General features: G+C 46.6%; 2 protein-coding genes across 2 annotated transcripts; one reads left to right on the forward strand and one right to left on the reverse strand.

The window, feature by feature from the left end:
• Window positions 1–1355: 1355 nt before the first annotated feature.
• LOC123066003 (subtilisin-like protease SBT3) lies at window positions 1356–3650 on the forward strand. The gene is made up of 3 exons (XM_044489176.1): window positions 1356–2295; window positions 2377–3298; window positions 3467–3650. Exons 1-3 carry the CDS (start codon window positions 1356–1358, stop codon window positions 3648–3650), a joined length of 2046 nt encoding a protein of 681 aa, XP_044345111.1.
• A 5415-nt stretch (window positions 3651–9065) lies between these two features.
• LOC123071557 (uncharacterized) lies at window positions 9066–19283 on the reverse strand. Its single transcript, XM_044495133.1, has 11 exons — window positions 18973–19283; window positions 18655–18895; window positions 13892–14039; window positions 13631–13735; window positions 13343–13500; window positions 12798–12960; window positions 12081–12217; window positions 10915–11602; window positions 10545–10657; window positions 9590–9845; window positions 9066–9486 (listed from the first exon to the last, which is right to left on the reverse strand). The coding sequence occupies exons 1-11, from the start codon at window positions 19100–19102 to the stop codon at window positions 9166–9168; spliced, it is 2460 nt and encodes an 819-aa protein (XP_044351068.1). The 5' UTR covers window positions 19103–19283; the 3' UTR covers window positions 9066–9165.
• Between the last annotated feature and the right edge of the window lie 2685 nt (window positions 19284–21968).

Raw genomic sequence — 21968 nt, forward strand, 5'->3', positions numbered from 1 at the left:
AAACGGCCACAAACAGGCCGAGCCCCTCCTCTCTCCACGACCAGATAACGGTTGGAATAGTCGTAAAAATGGAGAGGGGCTCAACCTATTTTTTTTTCTTCTGTTCGCTCGTTTATGGGCCTGCAAGAGTGTTGGAATAGTCTATCTGCCAGCAAAAAGTCATTTTGGAGGACGGGCTCTAGCGAGCCCTATATTTTAAATAGTGTCAAAATAGTTTTTTTTTAAGTTTTAAAAAAATCTAAAAAGAATTCAACATGTTTATATGGATGTATATTACACAAAAATGACAAAATCAAGATTTTTTAACATATGAACAATGCATGTATTATTCACTATATTTAGAAATCACCATTTTGTCATTTTTGTGTAGCTCACATGTTTACTTATTTTATCACCAAACTTTACACATGTGTAATATACATCAATATGATCATGTAGAATTATTTTTGGAACTGTTTAAAACTTTAAACGTGATTTTCATACTATTTAAAATAAGGTCCTTCAATGCACCCAGGCTCCAAAAATCCACTCTCGTTTGCCCCCCATATAAACAACCCAATTGCTTAAAAATGCAGCTGCTCTGCATCCTTGTGTTGAGCGCACGCATGCGGGCTGTCCAATGCTGATGGACGGCTCCTTGTCGAGTGGAACGGCTTAAGCGAGTCGACACACGTGGCGACAAGGACCCCCCCCCCCCCCCCCGACGTGCTCGTAGTGGTGGGCCCGAACAGTAATTTCAGGCAAAACCCGCCCCCTTCAACGGTAGAAGTGGGCGGCGCTTGGATGCGGCAAAAGGTGGGGCCCGTTGGTGGACGCAGCGGCAGGGGGCGAGGCATTGCCGCAAAGGCCAGAAGTGGGCGGCGGCAGCGATGGCGAAGAGGGTGTGATGTTGATTGGAGGGCCAAAGGAGGATGCCACGGGTGTCTCATGCGTGTCTGCGTCCTGCGTTGGGCCGCATATTTTGTCTGTGCAGACCTAATGGATGCGGGCGGACGAAATGGGTCAGCGTGTTGGAGTTGGCCTTACTATGTGGTGGGTATGATGTGCATGTGTTTATAGAGATGAGTGTCTTATAAATATGTAGGTGACCATTGTACTGTGCTCAAAAAGTCGCATTGTCCTATTTATTTTTTGGTTTTTTGTGACCTCGGTTCCTCCTGCGATATACACCGACTACCGTTGCCGTCGATGGTTTTAGGACGAGAGAAAACGATTCCTTCGATGTGTACCCTCGTACAAAACAATGGAAGAAGGACAACCAAGTACTTCGTGCGTCGATTCCCATGAATGCAATGCACCGCCACGTATATAAATGGACGCCCGTGCTAAGAAGTTAGAACTATTCGGTCGTCAACATGGCATCGCTTCTATTCCTAGTGAGTAGCTCATGGCTCCTCTTCTGCTCTCTCTTCCTTACTCCGGTGGCCGCCGATCAGCGGGCCTCGTACATTGTCCACATGGACAAGTCCGCCATGCCGCCAGCGCACTCCGACCACCGTGAGTGGTACTCCACCGTGCTAGCGTCTCTAACACCAGCAGCTGACTCTTCGGGCGCCGCCAGTCGCGAGCAGCCGCGGCTCGTCTACATCTACGACGAGGCGCTCCACGGCTTCGCGGCCACCCTCTCGGCCTCCGAGCTCCGCGCCCTGAGCCGCGCGCCGGGCTTCGTCTCGGCCTACCCGGACCGCCGCTCTGACATCACTCACGACACCACCCACTCCACGGAGTTCCTCCACCTCAGCCCGTTCGGTGGGCTGTGGCCGGCAGCCAAGCTCGGCGAGGACGTCATTATCGGCATGATCGACACTGGAGTGTGGCCGGAGAGCGCGAGCTTCAACGACGCCGGCATAGCCCCCGTGCCGTCCAGGTGGCGCGGCACGTGCGAGCCCGGGGTGGCGTTCCCCGCCTCCCTATGCAACCGGAAGCTCATCGGAGCGCGCTACTTCAATAAGGGTTTGGTCGCCGCGAACCCCGGTATCAAGATCAGCATGAACTCCACGCGCGACACCATAGGCCACGGCACGCACACATCGTCGACAGCCGGGGGCAGCCCCGTGCCGGGCGCGTCCTTCTTCGGGTACGGGCTCGGCACGGCCCGTGGGGTTGCCCCGCGTGCTCATGTTGCCATGTACAAGGTCATCTGGCATGAGGGCCGGTATGCGTCTGACGTGCTAGCCGGCATGGACGCGGCCATCGCGGACGGCGTCGATGTCATCTCCATCTCAATGGGTTTCGATGGCGTGCCGCTGTACGAGGACCCGGTGGCCATCGCTGCTTTCGCCGCCATGGAGCATGGTATCCTCGTGTCGGCTTCGGCGGGTAACGACGGCCCACGCCCCGGCAGTTTGCACAACGGCATCCCATGGCTGCTCACAGTCGCGGCTGGCACGGTGGACCGGACAATGTTTTCTGGTACCTTGTCCTATGGCAACACGACGCTAACCACCATAACAGGCTTGACGAACTATCCGGCGAACGCTTGGGTGGTCGGCACGAAGCTGGTGTACGACGACACCATCTCGGCGTGCAACTCGTCGGCGTCAATGGCAAACGTAACGAAGAGCATAGTCGTGTGTCGTGACACCGGGTATGTCACTGAGCAGCTGGACACCACGAACGAGGCCGGCGTCGCCGGTGCCATCTTCATCACGGACGTCAAGACTTTTGATGACACCATGCCGCTCCCAGCCATTTTCATCAGCTCGAAAGACGCACCAGCGCTGCTGAGCTACATCAACTCCACCATGACCCCAACAGCAACAATGAAGTTCCAGCAGACGATCCTCGGCACGCGGCCTGCGCCGGTGGTCGCCGTGTACTCTTCTCGAGGCCCGTCCAAGAGTTACCCCGGCGTGCTCAAGCCGGACATACTAGCGCCGGGGGACAGAATACTCGCGTCGTGGGCGCCCGTATCTCCACTGGGGCTGATCGGCCAGACCTCGCTGGGCAGCGACTTCCTCGTCGCCTCCGGGACGTCCATGGCGTGCCCGCACGCCAGCGGCGTGGCAGCGTTATTGCGGGCGGCGTACCCGGACTGGAGCCCCGCCATGATCAAGTCGGCGATGATGACCACCGCGAGCACCAACGACAACACGCTCCACCCGATCACCGACGCCGGCGCCGGCTTCGACGGCAACGACAACGCCACCGCGGCTAGCCCGCTGGCCATGGGTTCCGGCCAAGTCAGCCCCAACTCGGCCATGGACCCGGGGCTGGTGTACGACGCCGGGCCCAAGGACTTCGTCGAGCTGCTCTGCTCCGCGAACTATACCAACGCCCAGATCGCGGCGATCACGAGGTCGTCGACGGCGTACAACTGCTCCTTCTCGTCCAACGACGTGAACTACCCGTCGTTCGTGGCGAGCTTCGGCTTCAATGCCACTAGCGGGGAGATGCGGTTCAGCAGGACGGTGACCAGCGTCGGATCAGGTCCGGCGACGTACCACGCCTCGTGGGTTTCGCCGAGCAACGTGGCCGTGGCCGTGACGCCGGCGACGCTGGAGTTCAGCGGGGCAGGGCAGAAGATCTCGTTCGAGGTAGACATCAAGCTCACCGCGCCTACTCCCGGAGGCAAGGTCGCCTACGGGGCCTTGGTGTGGACCGACACGAGCGGCAAGTACCGCGTGAGGACACCCTACGTTATCCTTTGATGCTCGCGTTGCATCTTCCCTTTCATGTGGGTTGTGGCATTCTAGGATATATACTGTCAAATCTTTGTTGGAGTAACGTTTTATTATGATTGGTTGACGATATGGAGAACTGTGGTATTGTGATTTGTGTTCTTTTTTGTGTGTGTTGTGAGTTGTGTTTCTTTTAAACAATATCGACTTTATTAATTACAGATAATGGTTACATTGTCTATAAAGAGAGATACAATATTTTTCATGGGCTTCTCGATCCAATCCCTAGTCATTGAACAACATTTGCTAATCTAACAAGCTCATGGGCTTTCCCTCAAAAAAAAAAGCAAGCTCATGGGCGAAAATTCGTTGATGCTCCCGGGAGCGCGCGCTCCTGCACGCGAAAAAAAAAATCAAAGTGTGAAAAAAATTCAAACAAAAATTTGGCGCATACATCTCGACATTATATGTGTGCACGTCAAGTTTCGGAGAAAACCGACATTTTTGTGCCTTGTGTAAAAAAGACAAAAGGATGTCTTGTGAAAAGCATTTTTTAACACCAGATTTTGTCTTTTTCACACGCGACACATAAGTTATCGGTCTTTTGCGAAACGACTTTGTGAGCATGTACAATATCAAAATATACGCGCCAAGTTTTTATTTGGATTTTTTTACATTTCAAAATTTGTTTAAAATACATTTTAAAAACCAGGAGTGCGGACTCCCATGTGCCAAAACGCCACACTCGCTCATGTGCTACTTTATTCGCTTTTCTATTACAATGATCAAAACTAGTAAGACAAAAACGTAGGCCGTAAAAAAGCAATCCTCAAAAATTACGGCTGCCGCTCCTGCAGAATGACTTCCATTCTTCATTGTGTTAATTATCCATGTTATCACAACCCGCCTTTTTGCCAGTACTAGGCCAAACACAACTAGCAATTAATAATGCTACTAGTTACTTCTATTACATTGAGTTGTGTTGTGAGTTGTGTTCGCTTCTCATAGATATCCCGATTTGACTAAGTAGGATGTTCTATACGCGGTTGCTCCGTTCCCTGAGAATGACTAGGGGGGCGAGGACCCCAGGTCCACCCATCATCGAGGCAACACTGAGGCAAAAATCATCAAAGCTCTAGTAAAGAGTAAAGTGTGGCAAATAATCTAATCTCCCTTCGAACAGGCTAGAAGAAATTTTCATGCAACAGTGCCGCTAGCTACCTGTAGCTGAATTTTCATTCAACAAGATTAAAAAACTGAAAGATGAGGATGGTGTATGGCAGACTACACCCTCAGTCATGGAGTTAATGGCCACTTCCTTCTTTAAGGAATTGTTCACCAGAGATCCTTCTTTGAATGCTGATGAGATAATTGGCTTGATAGATAGAAAAGTAACGGATGAAATGAATGCTTCACTTTGTAGGGATTTTACTGAACAAGAAATAGGCGACGCGCTGTTTCAAATAGGTCCCCTGAAGGCCCCTGGACCGGATGGATTTCCAGCAAGGTTTTATCAAAGAAACTGAGTGGTTTTAAAGGACACGATTGTTGCGGCCGTCCGGCTGTTCTTTGCCACAGGGCACATGCCATCAGAGACAAACTCAACGGCAATCGTGTTAATTCCGAAAACAGATCAGCCTGAGACAATTAGAGAGTTTCGGCCTATCAGTTTGTGTTCAGTTCTGTACAAGATTGTGGCTAAGTGCTTGGTGAACAGACTCCGTCCAATCCTTGGGGATATCATCTCTTTGAACCAGAGTGCCTTCGTCCCCGGCCGTATGATTACCGATAATGCCTTGGTAGCGTTTGAATGTTTTCATGCCATTGAGCACTGTAAAAAGGAGCAAGATTCTTATTGCGCTTATAAGTTGGATTTGTCAAAGGCGTACGACAGGGTTGACTGGGAATTTCTTAGAAGAATGATGCAGAGTTTGGGTTTCGCTCCCCGATGGGTTGATTGGATTATGTCCTGTGTGACATCGGTGAGCTATTCAGTAAAATTTAATGGAACCCTTCTTGATTCGTTCTGCCCATCCAGAGGTCTTCGCCAAGGTGATCCGCTTTCCCTTTTTTGTTCTTGTTTGTTGCTGATGGCCTTTCCGCTCTGTTGCATCGTGAAGCATCCCAGGACTATCACGCCGATCAAGGTTTGCCGTCGTGCCCCGGGTATTTCCTATTTGCTCTTTGCAGATGATACCTTGTTGTTCTTCAAGGTAGACAGCGAACAAGCAGAACGTGTTAAACATGTGCTTGAGATATATGCTAAAGGAACAAGCCAGGTGATCAACCCTAACAAGTGCTCTATCTTGTTCTCTCCGATCTGCCCAACTAGTACCCAAGAGTGCATTAAGGGTACACTGCAAATTACGCAAGCAACCTTTGAAGCTAAATACCTTGGCCTCCCGACACCAGATGGCAGAATGAGTAAGGGTAAATTAAAAAGCCTACAAGAGAGTTTGGCTAAATGCTTAATGGAATGGGAGGACAACTATCTCTCTATGGGTGGAAAAGAAATAAAGATCAAGGCGATCGCTCAGGCCCTCCCGGTTTATATTATGAGCGTCTTCAAGGTACCAGCGGGGCTATGTGAGGAACTCATGAGAATGATTCGTCACTTCTGGTGGGGTGCGGAAAAAGGTAAACGGAAAACACACTGGGTCAGCTGGGACTTTATGGTGAGACCTAAAGGAAAAGGTGGAATGGGGTTTAAAGACCTTCGGACGTTCAATCAAGCCCTCTTAGCACGGCAAGCCTGGCGTCTTATTCAGTTTTCGGAAAGTCTCTGTGCACAGGTTCTGCGGGCCAAGTACTATCCGGATGGGTCCATTCTTGACACTGTCTTTACCAGGAACGGATCGTCAACATGGAACACCATTGAGCATGGCCTGCAATTAGTGAAGCAGGGGCATGTTTGGCGGGTGGGAAATGGTACTGACATACGTATTTGGCGTGACCCGTGGTTGCCGAGAGGGCCTCCCTTTAAGCCAATCACGCCGAAACGACGGTGCCGACTGAAATGGGTGGCTGACCTTCTGAATTTTGATGGGTCTTGGAACATTTCACTCCTCATACAATACTTCTATCCGGCTGATGTTGTAGAGATTTTGAAAATAAAAACCTCTCGCCAAGGGGAGGCTGATTCTATTGCTTGGCTACCAGACAAGCATGGTCGTTTCTCTGTGAAGTCAGCGTACAATTTTGCAAGGGATGATATCTTGGCTCGAAAGGGGACTGCTGCGTGTAGTACTCGGCCTGATGGCTCAAGGCCGGGGTGGAAAATGCTATGGAGTTGTGGAGCACCACCCGAAGTCTGTGTGTTTGCTTGGAAAGCTGCTAGGGAAGCACTGGCCACTAGGCTGAACAAGATGAAACGCCATATGGAGGTTGATGGAGTGTGCACCATTTGTGGACAGGAAGATGAATCAGTTCATCATGCACTCGTACGCTGCCCCCACGCTCGGAACTTGTGGAATGTTATGAGGCTAGTTTGGGACCTGCCATCGGAGGAGGTTCTTAGTAGAAGAGAACCAGATTGGTTGTTGCTGCTCTTACACGAATTATCTAAGACCCAACGGATGCTTGTGCTCATGGTGTGATGGCGTGCTTGGCATATACACAATGAGTTGACTCATGACAAGCCACTGATTCCAGTAGAGGTGTCCAAGAGGTTCCTTTGTGATTATGCGCAATCCCTGTTGACAATCAAGCACTACCCACATGCGGATACTATCAAAGGGAAACTGCTAGTCCTGACAGAGTTAAGCAATTTTGTTCCTGTCACTAGCAGTACAAAATGTTTGGTCAGTCCTGTTGCTTGGGAACCCCCACCGGACGGACATGTCAAACTGAATTTTGATGGCTCGTTCGTTGTCGCTGATGGGTCTGCGGGAGCGGGCATGGTACTGCACGATCACTTGGGCCAAGTAATTTTTGCAGCGTGTAGATGGCTGTATGATTGCCCGGGACCACTGGAGGTCAAGATTGCTGCATGTGCTGAAGGGCTTAACTTAGCTCTGCATTGGTCCCAGAAACCCATCTTAGTGGAAACAGACTGTGCTGAACTTGTGTCCATGATCAAGACTGGACCGGCAGATCGATCTAGTAGCATGTACCTTATTTCAGAAATCACAGAGATGCTAAAGGAGCGACACTCCCAAGTTCGGAAGATCACTCGTGCGCAGAACAAGGTTGGACACGCTATGGCAGCGATAGGGCGTGGACAGCAAAGGACGGCTTGTTGGCTCGCAAATGTTCCTCAGGAGATTAGCATTGTCGTTATGAATGATTGTAACACTATGATCAATTAAATAATGAAATGCTTTCCCCCCGCAAAAAAAATATTCTACTACAGTTTTGTTTTCTGTGACCCATCTTTTTTTAACAAAATAAGGAATCTAATAATTATTAGACCGATAATACTACACTCACAGAGAGAAACAAGGAACTATTACGGATCCCCCCAAGGTGCCCTCATCTAGTTGACCTCCCTGAAAATTTCAGGTGTGGGCTCCAACCAATCAGGACCTAATTACTCCGTAAATCCCCCGTGAAGGGTCCGTGCGTCTAGCATCTCTCTTAGACAAAACCCTAAAATGTACTCGTCACTCCGCTAGAGCTACCTTCAAAGAAATAGGGAGTATATCTCTTACGTTTCCTCATGTTCTATGTGTACTTCTGATCCCTCCAAGGAATTCTCATCCCACCCATCTTCTAGCAAGCCCGATACCAAGAGATGGTACTACAAGAGATGGAACTTGTACACTAGTACATCATATCTCTTTTCTCCTCCATAAGAAAAGCTCTCTCCTCCCGTCGACGCCGCCATCGATCCGTCCCATCTCCGATGGCCTCTAGGCCATGGAGGTGCGAAGGGTCTCGGCCCCCTGCCGGCGGGAGGGACCCTGTTCTCGTTCTTGTTTGATTCAGCGTCTTGGTTGGGGTTCTGTGGTGGCGGCGATATCCCTTAGTAGGAATAATGTCTCCCACGTTCTATCCCTCTCCAGATGGTGCATCTAGCTTCGTCGGAGTGCGTGTGGAGGTTTGTCTCCGTTAGATCTTGCGGGATTCGGTCGATGCTGGTCTTTGGTGGATCTATTTGGATCCAGTCTTCGTTTAGGTGTTTACATGTTTGATCCTTCTGATCTAAGACACTATTCATTAACGATGGTTGCTACTCTGGTGCGTTGGTTAAAGCCTTAGCACAACAACTTCTCGACTATCTACTACAACAAAGTTTGCCCGGCTCCGACGAAAGAGGGAAGATGACGGTGGTGCACGCCTTCAGCTCGCTCCAATGCTTGTAGTCGTCGCTAGGTGATCCACGGACATGATTGAAATTTTTATTACCTCTGTTGTTCTTTATACTGCCATGATTGAAGATGAATAGATTGGGAGTCTCGTAAAAAAAAGACTACAAGAGCACAAAATAAATCCATGCATTCGGTGTTAGCTATACCTAATTGAACAACCCAACTGTTATGTACATCTTACAACTGTACAAAAAACTGTACATTCCATTACAAGACAACGCTTCACACTACAAATATCATGAAGGGCGGATTCCATTCACATAGATATCACTCCGTTGGTCTTGCACATCTTTCGATTCTGTCTGCCTAGAAGATTTTGCTGGGAGCGCCTTGTTGCTGTTATCGTCGCCCTCGTATGGCAGCACGATCACAGGGGCAGCGTGTATCGACTCCCACCGTTCCTTCACAAAGCTTATGAACGCCGCCACCATTTCTCTCCGGAACTCTAGCTCCCTTGTGAAGAGATCAAGGGTAGAGACTGCAAGAATGTATCTGAAAGGAACCACGAGAAGAACCGCAGAGGATGCTAGAAGAATGAGAGCAACCTGAGTTGTAACCTGTCAAGCAGATCATGGACACTTATATCAACATACCTGTGAGCTGGTTTACTTGCCTTTGGTCAGTATTACTTGAGCACTCGTAAAACTTATTCAAGCGTACCTCAGGTTGGCCTGCTAAAAAGATTGTGCGCATCTTCAGAAGAGAGACATTGAGCTGCTGCAGAGAATTTTCGACCGAGGCCATTGCCTCTTTGAGAGCTACGATCTTCTGGATTGTGTTGGAAGGTGGTTGATCCCTTATTGTCACTTTGCCAAAAGATCTACCCAGCCGGCCTTGTTCTCTCAGCCCTTTCAGGGCAAGCATGGAAAGGGCCATCGCCATCAAGGTAAACGGAAATATATAAAAGAGCATGTTCCTACAAATCATAATAAAAGCCTCGGGTGTTACAACAATGACTATGTGTGCCTAGTTATATAATATTGGATGTCAACGATCCATATAGTTGGAAAAATAAATAACAAACAGGCAAACGAACCAGAAAATGGTACGGCATGACTCGTGAGCATGCCATGCTAATTCTTTGGACTAGATTTTGAACCATATAAATCTAAATATCCAATTGCCTGAAATCTAGTTCCACCTGCAGTTGTGTACTTCGAAAATTGTCTATAGGACAATGTGCCAACCAGCACAAAATTCTTCTTTAAAGATATTGGAAGGACCATCTATTACCTTCTACTCCCTCCGTTCCTAAATATATGACCTTTTGGTAGTTATTTAGGAACGGAGGGAGTAGAACCCCATAATCGAACAATTATGCAAAGATGATATGTAACTTTGTCACGGTATCATCCTATAGTATGCCAATACGGTAAACTGGTAAAATATTTTGCAATTCACCTTACTGTATAAAAGTGCTTTAGTGTGCATTCTTTTGCATCCCTATCTCCTAGGACTACAATTTAAACCAGCTCTGACAACAAAATGTAAAATGTGATCACTGCTTGACTAAGGAAAATCATCTCCTACCACAGACCTCTCCTGACCTCTTCCAAAGGCATACACAAAATCCTCAGTAACTCAAAATTCAACTCATTAGAGCAAACTGGCTTACCTGAAAATAACGGTATAAACTAACAGTAGAAAACAAATGGTTGAACGGGGATTCTCCCAGCGTTGAAGTTTCTTGAATTTTTGAGCGATTATTGCGAAGGGAAGTACAAGTTCCTGACCCAGAAAATAAGAGAGGTGTTACAATGATTTACCATGATAAACATATACTAAGACATGGATTTGCTGGCCAGGATGCAGAGAGCTTGCTTTCTCAAGGAAAATTAACACGCTATTTGTCCACTATATTTGAGGAAAGAAGGAATCCGATTTTGAAAATAAGCATAGAATTGGACCTACGTACTAGGCAATCACATATAACATATCTACTAGATATATCATAGTAAGTAGCTTGACTGGAGAAACCATTTTACCTTGAAGAGGTCAATATTGCTTGGAATACCTTCAACCGTAGCAGCAACAATCGTAGCATGTGTCTTGTCAACTACTTTGCTCTTCTCTTTACAGATAACCATCGCCTTCTCTACAAGATTTTTATCAGCTACAACTAAGGATTTACTTAATATTACACCATGCTTGACTGAAGAGCCTCTCCAAAAACTGGCTGAATGGCTTGATGCCCAGCTTGGAGACGTCATCCACTTGCCTAAGTACACACTACCGTCTATGTCGAAAACCTGTGAGCGACCACTAGATGAGCCTTCTGAATGTTTATGCCTTTGAAGTGATCTTTCATTTGCCACTTTCGAGTTTGTAATCAGTGACCCACCCCAGAACCTCACTGCTAGGGTCTGAAGAACAACATCACCAAAAGGTGCACCTGATAGGTAGGAGAACTGTACTAACTTAGCTGGGTCCTCGTGTAATCTACGTATGAATTGCAGAGACTGAAGCCTTGCAATACTGTTTGTTGCACTACTAACAGCTCTTTTCTTGCCTCTGTGGGCACCATATACATGATGAATGGTTGGATCATCATCGCTTGGTCCATATTCACGAATGAACTTATAAACAGAAATAATTTCATTGATGAACGCAAGCCATACATCTCGTCTCATCTCTCCACCAAAATCAACAAACTCTAATGTCCACTCATTTGACCTGTAAACAATTAATGAGTTAGCACAAGATCACTGTAGCTGTGTTTTATGACTAAGATCAAATAGCACGGACAATATGCTTCTATGTCTACAGTACAAGTGTGCAGCCATAAAGCTATAGATGATAAGTGCAAGTGCAAGTGCTTAAGATGATTGCTCTCTTAGGGAAATGCTAACAAATAATGAATTGAGTCAAGGAAACTAGTAATAGGACCTCCCGAGTAATGTGGTGCTTCCTCACTGGATTAATGAATTGCATGTAACATGTTTGCCATACATACACATTGTTACAACTGACGAACACTAGGAATGGTCAGGCAGGTTAAATAGCTAATATTATGTACTGTTGTTATGCTTGCACCCAAACAACCTGGCAGTAATCAACGACCTGGGTGTTCTCCTATCAAATTGCAGATAGCAGTGAAAAGACATGTCCACACAGGAAATGGACATCCTAGGGAGTTATCGGTCATACTTACACTGAACCAGATGAAACAGATACAGCAGAGTCAAATAACCTGGACCCAAATGGTCCAACCTTTGCTTTTTCAATCCTTGAATTATGATCTGTAAGGTCAAGCCTCAATGGTTTCTTCATACCTGCCAGTCCAATGGCCTGCCAATATCAATGCAAAAGTGAAGTCGTCAGTCCAAAGGTCAATCATAGTTTGTGAAGTTTCAAAATGGCATCCAGTATATTTGTTACGCAGGACAAAGAAACATAAATGACATGATCGAAAAAACTTCTCCTTTCTTCTTCTTCTCTTATATATGAATTATTATATTATGTGTGTGTGTGTGGTGGTGGGGGGGGGGGGGGTTGAAATTCTGCTTATGAACAATTTATGTTCATGGATATGAACAATGCAGGGGCCTTTCAGCAGGTGAGATCATTTTGTTTATGATCGCTTGATCTGTCATACTGCTGTCTTCTAAACCTTTTCTCTAATATATGTACATGCAGCTATCCTGCATGGTTTCGCTTTAGAAAAAAGCTCGAAGTTCAAACGTTACTGCAGAAATACTAACAAATAGCATGTCCTACTATTTTTTATATTATCACCTAGAAAAGTTTAGAGTGAATTAAATCATGAAAATGCTTGCCATGTATTAGGATAGCAACAATAAATATGTATGTCTTCAAATAATAGTAATCTTTCTAACAAGTACCGAACATTTTGAGTAGGAATCCAGACCTCAAAATAGAGTGCCTTGTTGGTCAAGGTTAAGTGCCCGGGCCATGCAGTATTCTGCTCCCATTTTAGAACAGGCCTCTTTCTACTAGAGCCTATGCACAGAACTTGCTCATCAGACAGAAAATTATCTCCAATCTTATGTGTTTGCCTCCCATGATGAACCCTTGTACAATGCACATTGTAACACTTATTAATTAACACAGAACATCCAAATATTTAATGCATACTCAGCATGAGCATATGACAGAGAGATGAAATCATGAACTATATTAACAGTTCAAATTGGCGAACAAAAAGCTCACAATATGGGCCCATGTCTTACAAAATTTAAGCAAGACTGATATTTCTAGAATACTAGTCATCAACACCTACCAATCATGCGGTTGAACAAATATCTGTAGTATAGATCAAATAAAGGAGGTATAGCACACTAGAAGCCTAAAGTAAAGTTAAAAAAATACACTTCCTGCAACTTGAGACTTAAGCAGAGATATATACTCAGTTCAAATCTGCTACATGTTTGTTGTCCACAGAGGCAGTCTTACTTCCAAAGTTCACCAAGGTATGTTGTCCAAAGATCCAATGACAGTCCCTTTTCAGCGCCAACAAGGGCCCTAAAGAGATGATGAGCTGTTGAAGCATCAGCAACACCTGCCACAGCAGGAGCAATTCGGACAAAGGCATCTTCTTCAACAAGTCTTCCCTACCATATCAAAAATATCAAACTCAGAAAACCTGCCACGGTAGTGCATGAAATAAAATTGTATCCGATTAAATTGGGGTCCCGTTCACAACGAAATAATTTTGAGAATACAGTTGAATCAAAAACTCACCAGTATAGAGTAGTTATCTAGTGAAGAGTGTGGATCACTGTCTTCATCGTATGGATCATTCCACGCAAGCATAGTCACAAAGATAAGCCTTTGAAATGCAAGCTCCTGCAGACATTTAAAGTAGAAGTATTAGCCAAAGTAGAACCAGCTAAACAAAACATGTGCAGCAAGCCTGCAGTAATGTTTTGTGCTCCTGCCAAACAAGTGGAGCATTATTTTACACTTCAATACACATTGATGCTGAATTAGCAACTAATTTACCCTCAAACTTGGATGAAAATCGGAGTTATCTCTTGACAAGTACCGGAAGCAGCAATATTCAACTAGACTTCGAGCATCATCGTGGACATGTTCATGAGCAAGTGCTTTGAAGATCCTCTGCACCTGCCTCCCAGTCAACCCATTCAACCTAACAAAAAGCCTCATGAGAATGCGTGAATGCAAACTGAGATAGCAAATTACGAGGACATTCAGGAACTCCTGTAAACTCCTCCCTTTTGTCGTACACTATTTAAAATGGCTCAACTGAACTTTCAACCACTTATCTTACAATTTATGTCCATTTCTCATTAGTCAATCAGTATCCTACATGAAACACAAGACCACTATCCAGAAACAACACCTGAACCCAATATTTATCTGTAAATTGCATCTCTATGATGGGAGTTGCGCTAGCATAAAAGCCAAGGAGAAGATACTCCATGCTCCCAGTAAAGGTTCAATAAGAAAATATTGCAGGTGTCTATCGCAATCTACCAACTGATTCTAGCCCGGCATAACACTAGAGCAGGCCCGTACCGGGCACCTGTGCAGGGTGTGCGCCTGCACAGGGCCCCCAGACCGGCCGGGGCCCCAAATCAGCCAGAGTATTGCTAATTAGCAGGAAGTATACTACTCTCCAAGCAATTAATCAACTCAGCCAACTAGTATTCCCCCTAAAAAAAGCCAACTAGTATTCTCTCAAACTACTACATCCTCTCCTGACGCACGGTGCTCTTTCTTACTCTTCGTCTTCCTCAAACATCAGGCACAATTCACCTTCCTAATTAAAATCTTAAATCATCAATGTTCTTCACTACTCCATTTTCCAATCCGTGTCTATTAACTCTTCGCGATTTCCCCAAAAGAGTCCGCTGGAATATGTAACGCTCTACTCCTAGCCCCCCATCTATTATTTATCTGATGTTCTTCTCAAATATTCAATCGGCAAGCATGCAAGTTAGGGTTTCCCTTGACCTCTGTCGCTTGCTCTGTGACCCATCAGCATATATTGGAAATTCCCCCACCAAAAAAAACGAGACTAGATTGCATTTGGTTGTTTTTGAGTTCTTGGTCACCAAAAGATGGTTCATCAACAGGAGCAATCAGACCGAGAAACTGCATTTGGATGTTTTTGAGTTCTTGGTCACCAAACCAGCGCTGCCACATGATCTTGCTTCTCAAATCAGTCAAAGGTTGCTTCATTCCTTTCTATCCATATAATTGAAGGTTGCATAATTCCTTTTTACCTCTATGTTCAGTTTTAAATTTTTGATATTTGTCTCTTACTTTTAGTTTCTATGATGTTTTCTAGAACTAGCAAGTATGACTAGTGCAGTATATGAAAAATGTAGGGAAAAGTAAAATGTCAAGGGCCCATATTTGGATTTCGCACTGGGCCTCTGTTTTCTCGGGTACGGCCCTGCACTAGAGAGTACCTACCGAGTTAGACCACACCGATTTCAAGGGATCCAGTAACTCTCAAACTGCTAGAAACTTTTAAGGATACTAAAGACCTAACAGGCATAGCCCACCTGTCCAGGTATAACGATGAATGTCACCGACTCCCTGTTATGAAGTTGCACTGGTCCCTGTTCACAGTTGTGTGGCTGCCATGTGGGCTATGCTTGTCAGTTCAGTTGTGTGACACTAGAATATTGCTTCGAAGCTACACCAAGCGAACAGCTCCACATGTTGGAGCTACAATATTAAGCGGATAGGTCCCCTTCCATGTGTCAGGATCCTAGCGTTCACAAGAAACACTCCACACAGGTAAACACAATATAGCATTTTACATCTGTAAGGAAGTAGGAGTCTAGTTGGCAAATAATTAGCACAGTATGAATTAGCATGTCAACACAGGAAACATTGTAAAGTATTACCAAAAGATTAAAAAGAATCTCATTGCCAGAGATACACATGCATGTGGCCATCAGAATTTGGCAATCATTTGCCCCCCACCCCCAAAAAAACCCACCACGATGGGGACAAAACGGTCTCATTGACTTCATTGCTACTCTCCCCGGATTCCAGCACTAGCATTTACACCCATACATTCTCTTCTTTGTCACGTTTTCTCATCCGAAACAAGAAAGGAAGTGCAACACCTAGAACCAAATAACTTTTCACACCAATGTTTTACTTCCTTTTTATACTCTAGCGACTTGGCGAGCTCACACCCACCTTCTCCACTAGTCAATGAAATACAAGACAACACCTTTCTTATCCATCCAAAACATTCCTCCTCCTCCCTCTCCAAGACACGTTTACGATGCCCAAGCACGGAAAGAGATACGATACAGGCAACGAACCCATGGTAGGTGATGGAGATGGTGGTGACTGCAATGACACGAACAAGAAGAGCTCCATCGCCAACAAACTCACGTTCCTCGATGCTGCAACCCATGATCTATATCTCGTGAATGGTGATGAGGATGAGGCTGAGTCTCAACTAACTCAAGTGGATGGGAGCAGGACTAGTGGGTCGTCCAAGCAGACTGTCCGCCAGTGTGCTGGAGCTGGGGGCATTGACATCTAACCTCATCAACAACAGAAGCTGTGGCCAAAGTACCGGTCGGGCATGTGGTGGAAGCAGTGCAGCAGCCCTGGCTACCCAGAGGCCAAATTCCGCAACCATTTCTGGATGGGTCATTGGATGGGTTGGGACACTTTTGCAATGATATTGCACTGGAGCTGGGGGCATTGACATCTAACCTCATCAACAACAGAAGCTGTGGCCAAAGTACCGGTCGGGCATGTGGTGGAAGCAGTGCAGCAGCCCTGGCTACCCAGAGGCCAAATTCCGCAACCATTTCTGGATGGGTCATTGGATGGGTTGGGACACTTTTGCAATGATATTGCACTGGGCTCCGCCATCGCCAAGGAGGATACCTCGCTCCGCCCCTCCATCCCTGTGCGCCAACGCGTTGCCGTCTGCATCTGGCGCCTCGCCACCGGTGAGCCCCTCTGCATCATCTTTGACCGCTTTGGTATTGGCCTTTCTATATGCCACAAGATCGTCCTTGAGGTCTGCACCGCCATCCGCCAAAGGCTCATGCCCTGCTTTCTTCGGTGGCCTGACCAGGCCGCCATCTTCAGGAGCAGCTTTAGGGCCAGTTCTTTTGGTGGCTTCTAGAATAAGCTGCAATAAGCTGCCCCGTACCTAGCTTATTCTAGAAGCCCAACCAAATTTATTTTTTTAGAAGCTTAGTAGTTAAGACTTGACTAGTAGGCTTCTAAAAAGAAATTTTGGTTGGGCTTCTAGAATAAGCTAGGTAGGGGGCAGCTTATTCTGGAAGCCAAAAAAACTAGCAAAAGAACTGGCCCTTAAGGCCATCTCCAGCATGCCAGACGTCGTTGATGTCATCTATACAACCCACATCCCAATCATCGAACCGCAAATGTGGGCCAGAAAGTACTACAACCCTAATCACGCAAAGCGCAACAAGAAGCCCTCCTACTCCACCACCCTCCAGGGGGCCGTCGACCCTAACGGCATTTTCAGTTATGTATACATCGGTTAGCCTGGAAGCATGAATGATGATGAGGTCCTCAGCAATTCGCTTCTGCAGCAGCATGGCGGCAACGGAATAATGATTGGGTCATGGGTGGTCGGCGGCTCTAGCTACTGATGGACTGGCTTCTCATCCCATACACACACCAAAACCTGACAAGGGAACAAAATACATTCAACGAGAAGGTCACGAAGCTCCGGCACATGTCCATGGATGCATTTGCACGACTCAAGGGACGATGGATGTGCCTGCAAAAGTGCGCACATATGAAGATCTCGGATCTCCCTACCGTGATCGGCGTATGTTGTGTGCTGCACAATATATGTGAGATGAATGGGGAGTAGATGGGCCCAGAGCTACAGTGTGATGTCATCAATGACGAGACAGTGCCAAAGAACCTTGTGCATTCTGAGAGCGCCAGCAAGGCCAGAGACAAGATCGCCCACAACCACTTCCTTAGTGGGCTGAGCGACACCAAGTTTTGATCCACATCCTCAATTTGTCATCATAGTCATCACTGACCATTAGTTTGATCAATTTATCGATCCTTCCTTTCTTGTTTAATTTGGTTGATTTGCATTGAAATCAATCCATTAAGGATCCCCATTTTATTGTTACTTGCTCACAGACCTGGGAGAGGAATTTTGATGGGAAACTGAGATTCCCAAGACATCTCATGCAAAATTAAACAAGGGAAGCAAACGTCTTCCAGTTATTCTTTGTACTGGTTTGGTTAGTTTACATCAATTCGGTCAGAGAAATTTCTGCTTCCTATGCTATGCGTGTTTCATCCCATTGTATTCCAGAAAATTCTTGTTCCTCATTTGCCGCAACAATGCAAGACCAAACTTGGTTAAAGGGTTTCTATTTTGTAGTATTGAATTTATCCACTGAAAGCCTGCTTGGAACACCGCAACTTCACAGCAATTAGAAGTTAAAAATCCCCAGGTCCAAGAGAAGGCTTAATATTCTTGCAACATCTACACTACAATTCCGGATGGTTCTACCTAAGATGATCCTATCTATTACAGCACATGGTTCAGAGTAGTCCTCATATGATATCACCAACGAGCGTCCTGTCAATTGAGTCCAAGAGAAACGCAGTTTGTGGCTTTATTAATCGTTTAACATTATGATAGTCAGGAAACGAACTGGTAGTCATTTTATTAACAGAATGAATCTGGGCATTTATTCTACATCTACGACAGATTGACCCGAAGGGCAGAGCAAGTGCAAGGTCGCTTGACATACCTAGCAAACTGCTCGATGGCGACAATGGCGTCCACGGAGAGCCAGCCGCGGCCGACCCGCCGCTCCAGGGTGATCTCCGGCACCGCGACGAGCGGCTCCTCCTCCACCTCCTCCTTCCGCTGCTTCTTCCTCCCATCGGCCTCCTCCTTGCGCTTCCCCCGCTCCCGCGCCGCCTGCGTGACGTCCACCACCGCGCCCCGCGCCCGGGAGAACCACGAACGCACCCGCTCCTGCACCGCATCTGCGAAACAGCAAGCCCGCAGCGATCAGAGAGAGCACGGGGCACGACCTATCGGGGGCTTCAGGGAGGGCGCCCACCGGTGTCGACATCGGGGAGCTTCCACTGGGAGCGGACGGCGAGGACGGGCGGGGGCGCGCGGCGGCGGCGGCGGCCAGGGAGGCGGGAGCGAGGGAGCGGCAGGAAGCGAGGAGGCTGGAGCTGGAGCATGGTGGTGGTCGTGGTGGTGGCGGTGGGGTCAGTGGGCTAGTGGCGGGGAGCGGGGCGTCGTGGACCTTCCGTGGATTCCATTGGAGAGGGCCGTGTCTCGGTGTCTGGGTTGTTTACGTTTTCGCTTCGATGCAGGCGGCAGCAGTTTGGGGGGAGTAGTGGAGCGGAGCGCGACGAAGACGACGCTTCTAGCAGGAGAGAGACCGGGAAGAGATGGCCGGCCGTGTGGTGCGTGGACCCCACCCACGAGGGGGCCTCTGGGCAGACACGGCCGGCCGCCTGCCGAGTGGGGTTTGGTTGTGGCGACAATGGGTTATCCGCAGTGCTGACTCCGATGCTGGCGTGCCGCTCCAGCCGCTCGCAACTTTGGATCGTCCATCTAACAAAAAACTGATGTCAGTATTGCTGTTTGCTTGGATCCATTTGCAGCAGAGTGAATTTGCGTCCTCGTGGACACGCAGTGGACACCCGCGGCGTTCTCTTCTGGCCCGTTTAACGGTGGCACACATGCCGTTCTCCCCCGTCCACCACAATCACCTCGTCTTCTTTGCTCTCGTCGTCGCCGCCCAACTTTTGATCTCTTCGCCACCGCCCCAGATCTCGTCGACGCACCCATCCACGGCCTCACCGCCACCGCAGCCACCGGCGTCCACTCTGTCGACGTTGTGGCCGCTTCTTGCCGCCAACAGAGCAGTACAAGGCACGCCTGCCCAGGGTTGCCGGCAGCCCCAGGCATGCCACTGCTACCTTCACTGTCACCGCCGGAGGACGCGGGGTTCGACAGCCCTGCTGCCTGAACATGCCAAGGACGGAACCCTTCACCGGCCATGACTCGTCCACGCTCGCCTCTGTCCCCGCCCACAAGGTGTTCGGTTGTTTGACTGGACGAGCTGTCCGCTGCTGTCTACTGAGATACGGAGTCATCACTTCGAAGTATCATGGCAGATAGCTCGGATGTGTTTTTTTACAATAACATCATATGTTCATCATCGCCTGACGATGATGATTGTGTGGTTGCTACTTTCATCGTCAATGGGCACATTGCGAGGCAGGGACCATTGTTTAGGGGATTGATCCCGAGCCATGCTTCTGGGTTGACTCGTAACAGAGAAAATGGTCATGTCCTACTCTATAACGATTATTCCGATCTCACAAAACCACTATTCTCTGTGAAGCTTTTCTAGCTACGCTTCCGGATGGTGAGATCATTGTTCAACCGTATTCAGGAAGGAGTGATGAGGTATAATGATTACTTCAACTGCAAGTATGATGCCTTTGGAAAGGTTGGCTTCTCCTCTTACCATAAATGTGTTGCAGTTGTTCGGATGCTTACAGAGGGAGTTCCCAATGATCTTGTTAATGAGTACTCGCGCATGAGTGAGTCCACATGCGTTGAGTCATTGTTCTTGTTCTGCAAAGCTGCGGATAGAGTGTTTCTCTCGAGTACTTGAGAGACCAAATGTTGCGGATACAGCCGGTTGTTAGCGCTCAATGAATCGAGAGGCTTTCCGGAAATGCTTGGAAGCATAGGTTGTATGTACTCGGAGTGGAAGAACTGTCTATTTGCTTGGTAAGGCAGTATAAGGGACATGTTAAACCTTGCATGGTCATACTTGAAGTTGTTGCATCACAAGATCTCTGAATTTGGTGTTCTTTTTTCGGCAGGGCATGTTCTCACAATGACATCAATTTGTTACATCTCCAAGCTTGGATGCTTACTACTACTTATTCCTCTCATGTTGTTGTCTCACCTTGATCTTAAAAACTTCATTCGCACTTAACAAACCTCATGAGATAGGTTAGTATGCATAAAAATAAATCACCCAATAATGTATTGTCAAGACAAGTTGCATAATTATATTTAGGTATTAGCTATTGTAAACTATCATTTACACAATTTATATCCCCCAATATATGCCATGAAAACTCTAGAACAAACAGATAACAAAAACAGGACAACAATTTGTCAAAATCAAAAGAGTCTATATTAATCTAATTAAGAGGCATACTTTTGTAACTTATAAAATACTGGAAAAGGAAGTAACAGAGAATTTGTAATTAAATACAACGTAAAAATTTCATGAATTTACCATGTTTTCACGAATTTACCATGTTCCATTACAGAATGAAATTCAAATATTGTTTTCTGCACAAAACCTAATAAAATTACAATTGCAACATCCTAAAGGCAAACCTTGGCGCTTTATTTTTATGGTACAATGGTTTATATAAGGGGGTAATTATTTTTATGAGAAAATTCCATGAAAATATTTACATTGTTTCAATGAGCATGAACACAAGTGTTCAAGGTTGACCCTCACTTCTTCAATGCATGAATTTCCAATCACTTCTATTTTGAAAAAGTTTTAAGTTCCCCTCTTTATTTTTTGTTTTGTTTTTAAAAAGTTTAAAGGCACACAAAAAAAGAAAAAGGCTCTCTAGAACTTCCGGTTGTCTCCCAGACAGCACTTTCTTTAAAGCGATTAAGCCAGGCATAAAGGTGCAAATAAAATATTCACCCTACGTTATTGCTTCCCACGACGCTAGAAAAGAGCTTGATAATCCCCAAGTGCAAGGAATTGTCGTAGCGCTTTTCATTGATGTAGGTGGTAAGTATGGAGTGTCGAAACCACAAGGAGCTAAAGGTAATATCAACATTCTCTCGGATCCCATTTGCCACTGATACAACCCTACATACACCGAGTGTTTGCTTTATCTAGAAACAAGAAATAAAACTAGAAGTGGGTATATAAGGATAGGTTTTGCAAGATAACGAAGAACGTCAACATAAAAATTAGGTGTTGTCTAAGTAAAGATACAATATAATACAAATATCGTGTGTGGAATAGTGGTGGTATGTGATACG

The sequence above is a fragment of the Triticum aestivum genome, chromosome 3B (assembly GCF_018294505.1).
Source record: "Triticum aestivum cultivar Chinese Spring chromosome 3B, IWGSC CS RefSeq v2.1, whole genome shotgun sequence".
NCBI classification, from domain to species: domain Eukaryota; kingdom Viridiplantae; phylum Streptophyta; class Magnoliopsida; order Poales; family Poaceae; genus Triticum; species Triticum aestivum.

Coding starts and splice junctions, on each gene's coding strand:
- LOC123071557 (XM_044495133.1), bottom strand. CDS start 19,102: ATGCTCCAGCTCCAGCCTCCTCGCTTCCTGCCGCTCCCTCGCTCCCGC. Junction 14,040..18,654: donor GCCATCGAGCAGTTTGCTAG/GTATGTCAAGCG, acceptor GCTTTTTGTTAG/GTTGAATGGGTTGACTGGGA. Junction 11,603..12,080: donor TCTGTTTCATCTGGTTCAGT/GTAAGTATGACC, acceptor AATTGTTTACAG/GTCAAATGAGTGGACATTAG.
- LOC123066003 (XM_044489176.1), top strand. CDS start 1,356: ATGGCATCGCTTCTATTCCTAGTGAGTAGCTCATGGCTCCTCTTCTGC. Junction 2,296..2,376: donor TTTCGCCGCCATGGAGCATG/GTATCCTCGTGT, acceptor GGCTGCTCACAG/TCGCGGCTGGCACGGTGGAC. Junction 3,299..3,466: donor CAGATCGCGGCGATCACGAG/GTCGTCGACGGC, acceptor GGTTTCGCCGAG/CAACGTGGCCGTGGCCGTGA.